This window comes from Muscardinus avellanarius (genome assembly GCF_963383645.1).
Source record: "Muscardinus avellanarius genome assembly, chromosome: 3".
Lineage (NCBI taxonomy): Eukaryota > Metazoa > Chordata > Mammalia > Rodentia > Gliridae > Muscardinus > Muscardinus avellanarius.
This window is the reverse complement of record NC_137788.1, coordinates 120,772,212-120,787,656: the sequence shown is the minus strand read 5'-3', so window position 1 is coordinate 120,787,656 and position 15,445 is coordinate 120,772,212. Positions and strand designations below refer to the sequence as shown.

At 41.7% G+C, this 15,445-nt stretch overlaps 1 protein-coding gene across 1 annotated transcript in view; it reads left to right on the top strand.

Annotated features, from left to right (window-relative positions):
* The window catches only part of GPR89A (G protein-coupled receptor 89A), a gene marked incomplete at both ends in the record, with an annotated part of 50,890 nt that extends 35,445 nt beyond the window's left edge, over positions 1-15,445 (top strand). Inside the window, 7 exons of the mRNA XM_080691624.1 lie at positions 891-1,000; positions 3,069-3,157; positions 4,742-4,834; positions 10,026-10,121; positions 13,659-13,748; positions 14,784-14,849; positions 15,239-15,445. Of these exons, the coding sequence (XP_080547750.1) occupies positions 891-1,000; positions 3,069-3,157; positions 4,742-4,834; positions 10,026-10,121; positions 13,659-13,748; positions 14,784-14,849; positions 15,239-15,445 (751 nt within the window). The remainder of the gene's footprint in view (positions 1-890; positions 1,001-3,068; positions 3,158-4,741; positions 4,835-10,025; positions 10,122-13,658; positions 13,749-14,783; positions 14,850-15,238) is intronic.

The window sequence follows — 15,445 nt, the reverse complement described above, 5'->3', positions numbered from 1 at the left end:
TTGTTCGTTTGTTCTTAGTAGCTCTGGTGGGCTGGAACAGGCCAGCAGCCGCCATTGAGCAGTGAGTCCTCCAGAGACTGAGGGGCCAAGCTCGAGGTGCGATGGGTTCCTGTTGCTTTATTCAGTAGTGGCACAGATTACATACAGTAAGGGGAAGGGGTGAATTGGAGTTAGAGTTAAGAGGCCAGGTTTGTGTGATCTTTGGTTTGAGGTCTTTTTTCCCCTTTTTTAGGAAGTTCCTACTCTGTACATGGTCTTTTTTTTTTTTTTTTTTTTTTTTTTGGTGCTGGGGATGGAAACCAGGGGCATTCTATGTTTGCACTACACCTTCACCTATTTTTTTTATTTTTAGTTGGAAACAAGTCTCACTAAGTTTCTGAGAGCCTCACTAAGTTGCTGAGGCTGGCTGCAAACCTGCGGTTCTCCTGTCTCAACTTTGCAAGTAGTGGGATTACGAGCATGCACCACTATGCCCAGCTCAGTACCTGGTCCTTTATCTAGGTATGTTAGCCATTTTATTTTTTCTTTAAATAGTGACTATAATAATTATTCATATATGTCTAGATAGCTCTTTATAATTGATAATATAAGTTCTTAGGTATTATTTCATTGATCTTTACAACCATCCAGGGATGAGGAAATGAAAGTTCTAGGTCTCCCAGCTTCTAAGTATTAGAGCCACTCCTCAATTATATGGCTCCAAATTCTGGGCTCCTTTGCCAAGGTCACATTCTTCTGAGAGTGTGTAGCTATGAGCAGTAAATAAGTAGGACTGTCCTGGAACCACTCAGCAAATGAGAGAGGCACTTGTGAGACTGGAAAGTGGGTGAGACTGGGCTCTGGAGGGACTGTGCTTCCTTACTGAGGCTGTAAATTCTCTTTTATTTCAGAATGGCAATGGCACGGAGGGCCATGTTCCAGAAGGGGGAGGTGCATAACAAGCCATCAGGATTCTGGGGCATGTTAAAGAGTGTTACTACTGCAGCTCCAGGAAGCGAAAGTATCCTTTGTCCCTCTGCTTGGTCCTTTCTCCACTCTGGACCAAGGGCAGAAGAAAAACAATAGTGTTGGGATAGTCCCTTCTAAGGTACCTGACTGCACTGGAGGCCAGACTGGCCAGGGCCAAGCTTAAGAGAGAAAGAATGTATACGGAATCAGCTTTCCAAAACCCATATAAGACCAGAAAAGTGTTGTCTTTGAGCTGGGAGTCCTAAAAAGTGAGTCTTTTCATTTTACAGATGAGAAAAAAGACCCAGAAAGGTTAAGTCACAAGTGGTTTGTGCAAAATCAGGAACAGAACTGTAATCCATCTTCCTAGTTCCTTCCACTCTACTAATATTTCCCAACTCTGCAAAACCCACAATAAAAGATAATGGCTCCCTAAAATGAATAGTACGTATGCATATAGGATAATAAGAGCCTGTTTCTAAAGTAGATAAGTGTTTCTACACAAACATTAAGTAACTGCTTTTCCAGTAAAAAAGAAAAGAAAAGAAAAGAAAAAAGGAAAGCAAGGTGGCAAGGTTAATAGATTATGCTCCTGACTCCACTGGTTCTGTGTTGAACTATTTTCAAATTGTTCAACCACATTTCCACACGACTCTCAAAACTATCAGGTCTAACTGGGGGAGACTAAGTATGAGACGACGTATCCTCTGGAAAGCAAGTGCAGACTCCTTTTGGCCTCAGCTGGAGGAGAAAGATACAGTACACTGCTACAAATTATGACTTATATTCTTTTGGTGTCAAATATCGATAAAACTAAGCCAAAAAAAGGCAGGATGATTAGGGCAGAGGAAGAATAAGGGTTAATGTAATCAAGAGACATTTGTTTCAGGTTTCCCAGTTTACCAAGAGCAGAATGTTAAGCAATAAAATCCCATCTAATCCTGGGAGAGACATGTAACTAGTTAAACTCTGTTGTCTGGTGCCCTGGACCTTGCCAATAGCAACCACTATTGAGGAAGGGACCAAAGGGCATTTAATTGATTTGGATAATAGTCGGGGGGAAAATCACAGAGAGGAAGGAAGCTGAAAGTTCCATTAAAGTCAATATTTCCATTTTAGAAGATGCTGTCTGCTATTCCTATTACTTAGAAAGCCATAGCCAGGCGTGGTGGCACACGCTTGTAATCCCCACGCTTAGGAGACAGAGACAGGAGGATCGCACAGATTCGAAGCCAGCCTCCCTGGCTTAAGAGACCCTGTTTCCAAATAAAAATATAAAATAAGTCTGGTAGTATAGCCCGGAAGTAGAAGGGCTTCCAGGAACCCCAGTACCACCAAAAAGAAAGAAAGAAAGAAAGAAAGAAAGAAAGAAAGAAAGAAAGAAAGAAAGAAAGAAAGAAAGAAAGAAAGACAGACAGACAAAGAAATCCATAAAAGTCAGAAGTATAGGTGTAAGGTGTTTTACTGATAATTATCAGAATGATTTAACCTCTCCAAGCCTGCTTCCTAGTTGAGGAGAATAAGTAACGCTACTCACTAACTGCTTGGAAAATAGCATAGCTTAGTGGAAAGAACAAGCCATAGAGACTGGCAGATGTCACTCTCCATACCTACTAGCTGTGTGACTTCAAGCAAGTTATTTAACTCTGTCTACAAAATGGATAGCACCTATCCCATGGCTTGTTGGGAGAATAAACAAAGGCGATATCTGTACAGAACTAAACCCCACTTCCCTTTCCAAACATTATATTTGTTCAGATAACAGGGGATGATTGTGCCTTATTTTAGGTGATATTATACAACTGTTTTAAGACCTTGAGGATTGCATTTGATATAATTTAATAGGTAAAAGAGCAAAAGCAAAACAGATCTGAGACACGTGCGTTGGAAGAACTGAGCGGCAGACACTTGTGGAACCTTTTGCACACCGCGTCAGAGGCTGGGGAGTTGCTCTGAAGTAGCACTACTGGTCCTGACGCAGGAAACTGAAAATACAATTCCAGACAGTTCCTGGGATTCGTCTCCTTTTGCTATAGAAGAACCCCAAGGCAAATGCTTTCTTCAATGTTACTTTTTGAAACTTCTATGTGATTTAAGCCTTGATGCCCATTTTGTGCCAGATCTTACTCTCATTCAACAAGAAGTGGATGCTTTGGAAGAACTAAGCACGCAGCTTTTTCTAGAAACAGCTGACCTACATGCTACTAAGGTACAGAGCAAGGAAACTGAACTGTGGCTTTTACCAGTATGATTGGTAAAAGTAAACTAAAATGTCTGGACAGCTTTTTCATATCCTGGATGACCAAGCAATGCAAGAAACGCCTCACGGCTTCATTTTAAACCACGAGGCGTTCAGAATGAGGGGTAATTCTTCACTAAAGTATCTCTGTCATTGGCAAAAAATTCTTAGTGGGACACTTTTGATACTAGAAATGAGAGGGATAGTCAGGTGAGGTTTGCAACGTCTAGGAAGGTGGCACCAGCACTTCCTACTGACTTAGAATAAAGATGGTGGCTCCTCTGGCTCTTTTTATTCCCTTCTAAGTTAGTAATAGAAGAAGTAGATACCAATCTGTCACTGGCCTATCCTTAAAGGCCCCAGATCAAGTTGGGCACAGCGGCACATTCCTGTAATTCCAGTACTTGGAAGGCTGAGACAGGAGGGTTCCACGTTCAAGGTCAGCTTCAGCAACTCAGACCCTCAGGAACTTAGAAGGTCCTGTTTCCAAATAAAAAATAAAGGTCTGGAGATGTAGCTCAGACATAGAATGCTACTGGATTCAATCCCCAGTGCCACAAATAAATAAATAAAGGACCTAGATCAAGAAGTGTCCTAATTACAAGAAATAACTTTCCTATCTACACCTAAAATACAATAGAATTTAAGTGTGCAAACTACTAATAGTTGCAAACTATTTTAATCCTTTTTGAAGGTAACCTCACAGGGTAGCTATGGAGGGTAGAGGTTAACTAACACAGACTTTGGAGAGACACCAACCTGAGTCTACTCACCAGCTTTGTGACCTCGGGCAAGTTATTTAACTTCTCAAAGACTCCATTTTCTCATCTGTAAAACGAAGATAATATACCGGGTGTGGTGGTGCACACTTGTGATCACAGTACATAGGAGGATAAGACAGGAGGGTTCCAGTTCGAGGCCAGCCTCAGCTGCTTAATGAGGCCCTCTACAACTTAGTGAGAACCCTGTTTCAAAAATAAAGAATATGCCAGGCGTGGTGGCGCACACTTGTATTCCCAGCATTTGGGAGGCTGAGACCTAGAGGATCATGGTTCGCGGACAGCCTCGGCTACTTAGTGAGGTCCTCTGCAACTCGGTGAGACCCGGTTTCAAAATAAAGAATAAAAAATAGGGCAGGGGGTGTAGCTTGGAGATCAAATGCCACTGGGTTCCATCCCCAGACCTGCAAAAAAATAAAAAAATAAAAAAGAATAAAGAATAAAAAAAATTGGGCTGGGGGGTATAGCTCAGAGGTAAAATGACTCTGGGTTCAATCCCCAGCACCACACACACACACACAAATGAAAATAATAGAACATATCTTATAAGACTTATTACAAAGATTCAAGTAGATAATGCATGTTTGTCGCAGTCTCTGGCTTCAAGTACACATTAAAAAAAATGTTGACCATTACTACTGCTATTATATTTAATATTATGGTATGTAGTTTCTTGACTTAGCCTGAACAGTGGTTCATAGAGGGAGGAATTCCTTTGTTGAAAATGTTTACATTTTGCTGAGACTAATGATGTCTTATGTTTGTTTTTTCTTAGGAGAGAATAGAATACTCCAAAACTTTCAAGGGAAAATATTTTAATTTTCTGGGTTATTTTTTCTCTATTTATTGCGTTTGGAAAATCTTCATGGTAAGTATATTGTTGTTTGTTGTCCTGGGGATAAAACCCAGGGTCTTCTACCTCTAGTCTACACTCCCAGACCTATTTTATATTTTATTTGGAAACAGGGTCTCACTAAGTTGGCAAGAGCCTCACTAAGCAACTGAGGCTGGCTTCGAACCTGCGCGATCCTCCTGTCTCAGCCTCCCAGGTACTGGGATTATAAGCGTGCGCCACCATGCCCAGCTAAGTATATTGTTTTTTAACTATCAGAGTTTGTTAGCCGGGTGTGGTGGCGCACGCTTGTAATCCCCGCGCTTGGGAGGCTGAGACAGGAGGATCGTGCAGGTTCAAAGCCAGCCTTGCCTGGTTTAAAACACCCTGTTTCCAGATAAAATATAAAATAGGTCTGGGAGTATAGCCCAGAGGTAGAAGTTCCCTGGGTTCCATCCTCAGTACCACCAAAAAAAAAAAAAAAAAAAAGAGTTTGTTGATTTTCCTGGGGAATGGGAGATAGATACAAAGGGTTTGATTGATACCTGGAGCTCAATTTCAAATGGAATCGAGGCAAAGAAAACATGATCTTTCCCATCTCTGAGCCTCATTCTGTTCCCTTCCTTTTCAGAAGACCTAGAAAGATAAGTTGCATTTTTCTTCTGTCAGAAATTGTGAATTGGGCCTTATGTTATGAAATATATTAATTGATGTGAGTTTCTTATTTTGTACTCAGCTTTCCATAGTACCCATGTGTATAAGACTCATACCTAGAGTTCAGATTACAGTCTCAACTCTGCCATTAGCTCAGAAGAGAAGCCACGCCACTTAGCCTTTTTAGTAATCCATACACCTTCAACTTGAGTCTGAAATAAATTCCAGAATGGGTTTCTATAGATGCATTCATCTTGTGTGCTTATCACTCCTACTCTTTTGTGGTTTTCCCTTTCTGGTTTCTTTATGTGTATGTTATGTACATTTATTTGTCTTTTTTTGTCTTTTTTTTTTTTTTTAGTACTGTGGGTGGACCCAGGGGCTTTTCTACCCCGGCTACACACCCAGACCTATTTTATACTTTATTTGGAAACAGGGTCTCACTAAGTTGCCGAGAGCCTCGCTAAGTAGCTGAGGCTGGCTTCGAACCTGTGCAATCCTCCTGTCTCAGCCTCCCTAGTGCAGGGATTACAAGCGTGCGCCACCATGCCCGGCTTTATTTCTGACTCGTCTGTGAGGATTCATGGATTTCAATGTGATCATAGAAAAAGCTGATCTGCCTTTCTAGTGTGACTTTCCTCCTGGGGCTGCGTGTTCACAAAGAGGACCTTTGTCAGCATGTTAGGTAATTTCAGTCCGTGTAGATAAGTGGGATTTTGAATTTAATGCATCTAATGCTATAATAAATTGAAATCAGATCACTCGAGTGATATTTTAAAATCAGATTTGTTCAGTAAGAAAAGATGAGTGAAAATAGTGCGTTCAGTTAATCCACTAAGCTTTTAGATGAACATACCATTTATTAACAGCTTTATTGGGGTATAATTAGCATATAATAAACTCCATATATTTAAATGTACAGTTAGTATTTTTTTTATGGTGGGGATTGAACCTAGGGACATTCTACCTCAGCTGGACCCCAGTCCTTTTTATTTTTATTTTTTTATTTTTTTATTTTTATTTATTTATTTATTTATTTATTTATTCATTTTTGGGGTTCCTGGAAACCCTTCTACTTCCGGGCTACACTCCCAGACCTATTTTATACTTTTTTATTTGGAAACAGGGTCTCCTAAGCCAGCGCGACTGGCTTCGAACCTGCGCGATCCTCCTGTCTCCGCCTCCCAAGCGCGGGGATTACAAGCGTGCGCCACCACGCCCGGCTTATTTTTTATTTTGAAGCAGGGTATTACTAAGTTACTGAAGGTCTCACCACATTGCTGAGGCTGTCCTTGAACCTGTGATCTTCCTGTCTCTGTCTCCCAAGTACTAGGATTACAGGTGCATGCCACACTGGGCTCAATTTAGTGAGTTTTGAAGAAACAGCCAAACTTCCAAAAAGAGATTGTGCCGTGTGTATTTCTGCTTGCAGTGTATGAGAGTTTCTATTTTTCCACACTCTCACCAACACCCCATATGGCCAGTAGAGCCATTGAAAACAGGGTCTCTTAAGCCAGCGCGGCTGGCTTCGAACCTGCGCGATCCTCCTGTCTCCACCTCCCAAGCGCGGGGATTACAAGTATGCGCCACCACGCCCGGCCTGTTTTATAGTTTTTAACGTACAGTTCTTTCACATTTTTTGTCAGATTCACCTCTAAGTGTTTTCTATTGTATGCTGTTATAAATGACCATTCTATCATCTTAATTTGTTCGTAGTATGTAGATATATGATTGATTCTACATATTGACTTATATCCTGCAACCTTGCTGACCGTCCATGTTATTTCCAGAAGCTCTTGTGTAGATTTCATAGAATTTTTCTACATAGTCAGGTCTCTGCAAATACAGTTTTCCCTCATCCTCTGCAATGTAGACACTCTTGTTTCTTTTTTCCCCTCCCCTCTTTCCTCCTCTCCTCTCTCACTCTCCTCTCATTCCATTTTCTTTTTCACTCCTCTCCTCGCTCCTTCTCTTCTTCCCCTCTCCTCCTCTGGCCTCCTGCATGGGTCAAAGCCTGCAGCACAGAGCTGAATGCAGGTGAGAGTGGTCACCCCAGGCCGGTCCTTGATATTAGGGAGAGAGCGTCCAGCCTTTACCACTCCGTATAATGCTAGCTGTCGGTTTTCCCAGATGCCTCTTAGTAGATTGAGGAAGTCCTTTCTATACATAATTTGTTTAGTGTTATTGATCATGAAAGAGTGTTGGATTTTGCCAAATTCTTTTTCTGCCTTTTTTTTTTTTTTTTTTTGCGGGTCTGGGGATGGAACCCAGAGGCATTTGACCTCCGAGCTACACCCCCTACCCTATTTTTTATTCTTTATTTTGAAACAGGGTCTCACTGAGTTGCAGCCTCACTAAGTAGCTGAGGCTGTCTGCGAACCACGATCCTCTGGTCTCAGCCTCCCGAATGCTGGGATTACAAGCGTGCGCCACCACGCACGGCTTCCTTTTCTGCGTGTATTGACATGTTCATACAGTTTTCTTTTTTATTATTACTGTGATGAATTACACTAATTAAGTTTTCAGTATTAAAACAATCTTTGTACAGTAGATCCTATTCGATCATGGTGAATTATCCTTTTTATATTGTTGGGTTCAATTTGCTAAACTTTTTAGGATTTTTTGCATCTCTGTTTATGAGGGATATCAGACTAGTTTTCTTATATTGTTTTTGTTTGGTTTTAGTGTCAAAGTAATGCTGACCTTAGAGAACAAGTTAATAAGTAGTGACTCCTCTTTTAATTAGTGGGAGTTTGTATAGAATTTTATAATTTCTTCCTCAATAAGTGTTTGATGGAGCTGGATGTGGTGGTGCATACTGTAATGTCAGTTCTTGGGAGGCTGAGATAGGAGGGTCACAGGTTTGAAGCCAGCCTCAGCAATTCAGTGAGGCTTTGAGCAACTTAGTGAGACTCTGTTTCCAAATAAAAAATAAGTGGTCAGGGGGTATAGTTAGGAGATAGAATGTTCCTGGGTTCAATCCCCAGTAACGAACACACACACACACACACACACACACACACACACACACACACACTTTCTAATTTAGTTCCATGTGGTATAAGAACACATTTTATATGATTTGAATCTTTCAGAACTTACCAAGACTTGTTTTCTGTGGCTGAACATAGTCCACTGACGGTAAATGTTCTGCGTGCATGTGTGTAGAATATGTATTCTGCTCTTGTTGACTAGAATGTTCTGTGTCAATTAAGTCAAGTTAATTATTAGTATTTTTAAAGTTTTCTACATTCTTATATGCTGACTACTTATTTTTATCAGTTGTTGGGACAGTTCCAACTATTTTGGATTTGGCTCTTTTTAATTTTATGCATTTTATAGTTTTATTACTGGATATTAAACATTTAGGATGATTATGCACCCTTTTGATAATGAAATGATCCTCTTACCATTATAAAATGAACTTTTTTAAAACCTGGCAATATCTTATGAATTTTACTTTATCTGCTATTATATACTCTGCCTTTCTTTTTGATTAATGTTAACATATCTTTTTTCCATCTTTTACTTTTACCTATTTGTGCCTTCATATTTAAAGTGGGTTTCTTCCAAGCGACATATATAGTAGTTGGCTCTTGCTTTTTATCCAGTCTGACAGTCTGCCAGACAGTCTTGGCATGTTTAGACAGGGGATTAGCAATCTATAGCCCATAGTCCAAACCCAACCACTGCTAGCTTTTGTAAATACGGTTTTATTAGAACTGGGCCAAGCCGATTCATTTATGTATTGTCTGTGACCACTGTCACACTATAGCGGCTGAGTCTGCTGACCCATGGTTTAGACTATTTACATTGAATCCCTGGTTTTGAAACTACCATGTTGCTTTGTGTTTTTCTTCTGTCTCATTTGTTCTTTCTCCCTCCTGCTTTCCCTTTTTTCAACTGCTACCTTTGGGATTCATTGGATATTTGTTATGAATCTGTTTCATCTCCTTTCCTGACTTATTACCTGTAACTCCTTTTTTAATTTATTTTAGTCTTTGCTCTTAGAGCATTCAGAAAATAACCACAGTGAATTACCCTGGAATTTCTTGATTTTTATAGTGTGGTTTTAGCTATTAGAATTTACCAGTAGCCAGACGTGGTGGCGCACGCTTGTAATCCCCGCGCTTGGGGGGCTGAGACAGGAGGATAGCGCAGGTTCGAAGCCAGCCTCAGCTAATTAGTGAGGCTCTCAGCAACTTAGTGAGACCCTGTTTCTAAATAAAATATAAAATAGGTCTGGGAGTATAGCCCGGAGGTAGAAAAGCCCCTGGGTTCCACCCCCAGTACCACCAAAAAATAATAATAATGTACCAATAAATTGATTTATATATATCAAAGCTTTTTTCTCCTTGATTCTTTACAAAAAAATGAGTATGAGATAGAGACTTGCATTTGCCTGTGTATGCACAGCCAAAATATATTTTCTATATATGGTTAATAACGAGGATTACATTTTTAGAAATATTGACCTGTAAGATGTAATATGCTGATTAATTCATCATTTTGAATCCCTTTTTGAAATCGTGATTATTAAGATGCTCTAATGTAAGGATCTGTCACTCTACAGGCAACCATCAATATTGTTTTTGATCGAGTGGGGAAAACTGATCCTGTCACCAGAGGCATTGAGATCACTGTAAATTACCTGGGGATTCAGTTTGATGTAAGTTATGTTGAAATCTCAACCTGTTACATTTGTTTTCTCTGCAGATTATTAACATCATTAAGTCCCTAATCCCCTTCCTTGAGATTCTTGCTTCTATTTTCCTTGTTCCCAGTGTCACATGAACATTTGTAAAAAGCCAGTTTAATCTTTTTTTTTTTTTTCCTTCAGTACTCAGAGTTGAACCCAGGAGCATTCTACCTCTGAGCTCCCACCCCCACCCCTATTTATTTGGAAACAGGGTCTCACTAAGTTGCAGAGGGCCTCACTAAGTAGCTGAGACTGGCTGCGAACTGTGATCCTCCTGTCTCAGCCTCCCAAATACTGGGATTACAAGTGTGCGCCGTCACGCCTGGCTTCAGTTTACTCTTTAACATAGAACTGTAAGTAATAACTGGTTTTTATTCTTGTCATGGATACTGATTATTTCTACAGACTTTCTTCTTCTCTGTAGCCAGTTGTCACTTTCTCCCCACCAAGTATCCAGATCCTTCTTTTTGTGATTCTTGATGAGCTCTTCAAACACCCAACTCAGAGCCAGGCGTGGTGGTGCACGCTTGTAATCCCCGCGCTTGGGAGGCAGAGACAGGAGGATCGCGCAGGTTCGAAGCCAGCCGCGCTGGCTTAAGAGACCCTGTTTCCAAATAAAATATAAAATAGGTCTGGGAGTGTAGCCCAGAGGTAGAAGGGCTTCCAGGAACCTCAGTACCACTAAAGGAAAAAAAAATAAAATAAAATACCCAACTCACCTTTGACTTCCCTGTTAGAAAATTAACTACTAATTAGAGGTCCATGTTAGCACTGAAATTATTTCTGGTGTAAGAAATTACCTTTATCAGTTAATTAATGTGGACCTTGAACTAGAGATGACTCACCTGTTCACAAAGTTGAGGGTTTTTTTTAATTATCTTTCTAATTTCATGAAACTATCATTAACACACCCTTGTCCCAATTTAAGTTCATTGTCTTTATTTGTAGAATAGTGTATCTTCCAGGTATATGTGTGGACAATAATTTGAGCTGATCAACACTTTGTTAATAAGACTAATGTATTCTCTTTTTTTTTGGTGTATGTGGGTCTGGGGATGGACCCAGAGGCATTTGAGCTCCGAGCTACACCCCCTGCCCTATTTTTTATTTTTCATTTTGAAACCGGGTCTCACTGAGTTGCAGAGGGCCTCACTAAGTAGCTGAGGCTGTCCGCGAAGCGCGATCCTCGGGTCTCAGCCTCCTGAATGCTGGGATTACAAGCGTGCGCCACCACACCTGGCTAAGACTGATGTATTCTTAATCCCTCTGTGGGCCTTTTCAGTACACTTGCTCCTGAAACACATACCGCATGGGGGCCTCCAGCCTTCTGTCTCAGCAAAACATGCTGCCCATCTTGAGGTTGAGGGAACCTGACTAAAAGGAGAATGAGCCAGGGCAAATTGAGCTCTGATCCTTGACAGACAGCTCAAAAGACACTTTTTTTGATGTGTCTCCTTTTTACATGGGATGTTTAAGTCATATAAAAATGACTGTGTGCACTGCTATTACTGCATTTGCTTTCACCAATTAAATTTGATACTGGGCTGAATTTTTAGAAATCTTTTCCTCATCAGTGCTTCCTGAAGCTACTTATTTACTGTGTGTACTGTGCCTCAATAGCTCCTCTCTCTCCTCCCTGTTTCGTAATCTGAGGAACAAGCCTTGCAGACATTAGTTAGTAGCAGTTCTCCCCTCAGATGCTTTTCAGAACTGAAGGCGGGAGCCCTAACAACTGTTCACTATCAAGCAAAATAAAAGGAGAAAAAAGAGCCAGGCGTGGTGGCGCACGCTTGTAATCCCCGCGCTTGGGAGGCGGAGACAGGAGGATCGCGCAGGTTCGAAGCCAGCCGCGCTGGCATAAGAGACCCTGTTTCAAAAATATAAAAAAAAAAATAGGTCTGGGAGTGTAGCCTGGAGGTAGAAGGGCTTCCAGGAACCCCAGTACCACCAAAATAAATAAATAAATAAATAAATAAATAAATAAATAAATGGAGAAAAAGGTGTCATCATGTAATTCAAATGAAGTTCAGCTATTTCCTAGAACATAGCTGAGAATGCCTGCATTATTAATTAACTTTTTTTTTTTGGTGGTGGTGGTACTGGGGTTCCTGGAAGCCCTTCTATCTCCGGGCTACACTCCCAGACCTATTTTATTTTTGGAAACACGGTCTCTTAAGCCAGCACGGCTGGCTACGAACCTGCGCTATCTTCCTGTCTCCGCCTCCCAAGCGTGGGGATTACAAGCGTGGGCCACCACATCCAGCTTACTTTTTTTTTTTTTTTTTTTTTTTTTTTTTTTTTTTTTAGTGGTACTGGGGTTCCTGGAAGCCCTTCTACCTCTGAGCTACACTCCCAGACCTATTTTATATTTTTATTTGGAAACAGGGTCTCGTAAGCCAGCGCGGCTGGCTTTGAACCTGCGCGATCCTCCTGTCTCCGCCTCCCAAGCGCGGGGATTACAAGCGTGCGCCACCACGCCTGGCGATTAGTTCATTTTTGAAGTCTGCCAGGCGCGATGACACACGCGTGTGATCCTAGTACTTAGGAGGCTGAGGCAGCAGGATCATAGGTTTGCGGTCAGTCTCAGCAATTGAGACCCTATTTTAAGATAAAAAGTAAAGAGGGCTGGGGGTGTAGCTCAGTGGTACGCACCTCTAGGTTCAATCCCAGTATGCAAGGAAGGGGGAAAAGGAAGCCCTTTGAAGTTTTGTGTGATCTGAGAATATTATGCATAGATCTTAAAATAAGCTGATATTGGCTTCATTTACTTTTAATTTTTCATAGTAAAGCTAAATCATTATCATTCTTCTGATTTATTAGTTTTTGTAGTGCTGGGTATCGAACCCAGGGGCATTCTACCTCCAAGCTTACACCCCAGCCCTATTTTATTCTTTGTTTTGAAACAGGGTCTAAGTTGCAGAGGGCTCACAAGTTGCTGAGGCTGGCCGCGAACCTGCGACCCTCCTTTGTCTGCCTCCCATTTAATTTATGTTTCTCAAACCTGAGACCTTGCTGCTCCTGTCTCAGCTGCCCACCTCCTGAGGTTACAGCGTGCGCCGCCACGCCCCGCTTGCGAGCATTAGACTTGGCTGTACTTGCTAGGTGAGGCGTCCTGCAGTCTTCCAATGGTGTTTTACTTACCACTTGCTTGCTTGTTTCTCTCCCTTTAAAAAGAAAATCTGGCCGGGCGTGGTGGTGAACACTTGTAATCCCAGCGCTTGGGAGGCTGAGACAGGAGGATCACAGGTTCAAAGCCAGCCTCAGCTACCGAGTGAGGCTCTCAGCAACTTAGTGAGACCCTGTTTCCAACTAAAATATAAAATAGATCTAGGAGGATAGCCTGGAGGTAGAAAAGCCCCTGGGTTCCATCCTCAGTACCACAAAAAAAAAAAAAAAAAAAAAAAAAAAATCCGGTAGGGCTTAATGAAGCCTCACAGTCCTAAGTGAAGAGCTTACATCTTGGCCTCCAGTCTCAACAGACATTCACGCAGGTTCTTTCTGTGGCAGGTGAAGTTCTGGTCGCAACACATTTCCTTCATTCTGGTTGGAATCATCATCGTCACCTCCATCAGAGGACTGCTAATCACTCTCACCAAGGTTCGTCGTATGAGTGTTATGCAGTGCTTATTTGATTACACGCGGCACCATGAAATAACACGACCTAATAAGATTTCGGCCTTCTGAGATCTTAAGCAACTGTCACAAGTCTATAGATGAGGTATAGCAGGATAAGAATAGTGTTAAACTGCTCCATAAATTGATAACACGTGACAGAAACCAATCAGTATGTTCCTAAGATAACAGAATGAGATGTTTTTATTCACTGATGCATCTTCAACAGAACAGAGCACACGGAAGGTTTTCAGCAGATATTTGGAATGAATAAATGGGACATATTTGAGGTTAGAAGAATAATTCTGAGATTCACTTGTGAAGAAGATAGGGAATGAGAGGAGCAAAATATTCAGCTGTTTCTCAGTCGACATAAAGGCCTTCATGGAGGTTCGGGGGGACTTCTTTCTAGTCGGGATTTCAAGATCTGAGAGTCGTCTCGACAATATAAAAGAGGTCAGGACAGGAAGAGATCTCCAGTTAGCTAGTATAATTTTAGAAAGACTCCAGGAACCTATTGACAACTGCATATGCTTGGAGTGGCCTGGAATTAAGTGTTTTAATGTTTTACAGTGATGTTAAGGCCACAGACATCACAGAATGTTTAAGCTTTGGTAGTATAGAAGTTCTTTGATATGTTAGAATACTTAAAACCACCAGTAGCCTAAGTCTCTTCTTTTTTTTTTTTTTTTTTTTGTGGGTCTGGGGATGGAACCCAAGGGCATTCGACCTCCGAGGTACAGCCCCTGCCCTATTTTTTATTCTTTATTTTGAAACCGGGTCTCACTGAGTTGTGGAGGGCCTAAGTAGCTGAGGCTGTCCTTGATCCGTGATCCTCCGGTCTCAGCCTCCAAATGCTGGGATTGCAAGGGTGCACCACTACGCCAACCTACGTCTCTTCTTTATACCCTTAATCATCTGTTCGGTACGGGACTGTGGCGTGGAAGAGACAGTGGCTAGCCATGTTACAATGCAGGAGCTTCCGGTCTGCACAAGCTCATCCCCTCCCTTCCTTTACAGTTCTTCTATGCCATCTCCAGCAGTAAGTCCTCCAATGTCATTGTCCTGCTATTAGCACAGATAATGGTAAGTCTAATGAACTAGCTTTATGTTTACAGCTGTTAAATACCAGAAATACCTGTTTATTTTTTATTATTATTTTTACTTTTATTTATTTATTTATTTTGGTGGTACTAGGGGTGGAACCCAGAGTCTTTCTACCTCTGGGCTATACTCCCAGACCTATTTTATACTTTATTTGGAAACAGAGTCTCACCAAGTTGCTGAGAGCCTCACTAAGTAGCTGAGGCTGGCTTCGAACCCGCGCAGTCCTCCTGTCTCCGCCTCCCAAGCGCGGGGATTGCAAGCGTGCACCACCACGCCCGGCAAAAATGCCTTTTTAAATACTTTAGCGTTTTCCCCTGGCCTGGCGCCACGATATTCAAAGTGACTTCTGGATTCACTGGTCTTTGCAGGGCATGTATTTCGTCTCCTCCGTGCTACTGATCCGAATGAGCATGCCTCCGGAGTACCGCACCATCATCACCGAGGTGCTCGGAGAGTTGCAGTTCAACTTCTATCACCGATGGTTCGACGTGATCTTCCTGGTCAGCGCTCTGTCCAGCATACTCTTCCTCTATCTGGCTCACAAACAGGCACCAGAGAAGCATATGGCACTCTGA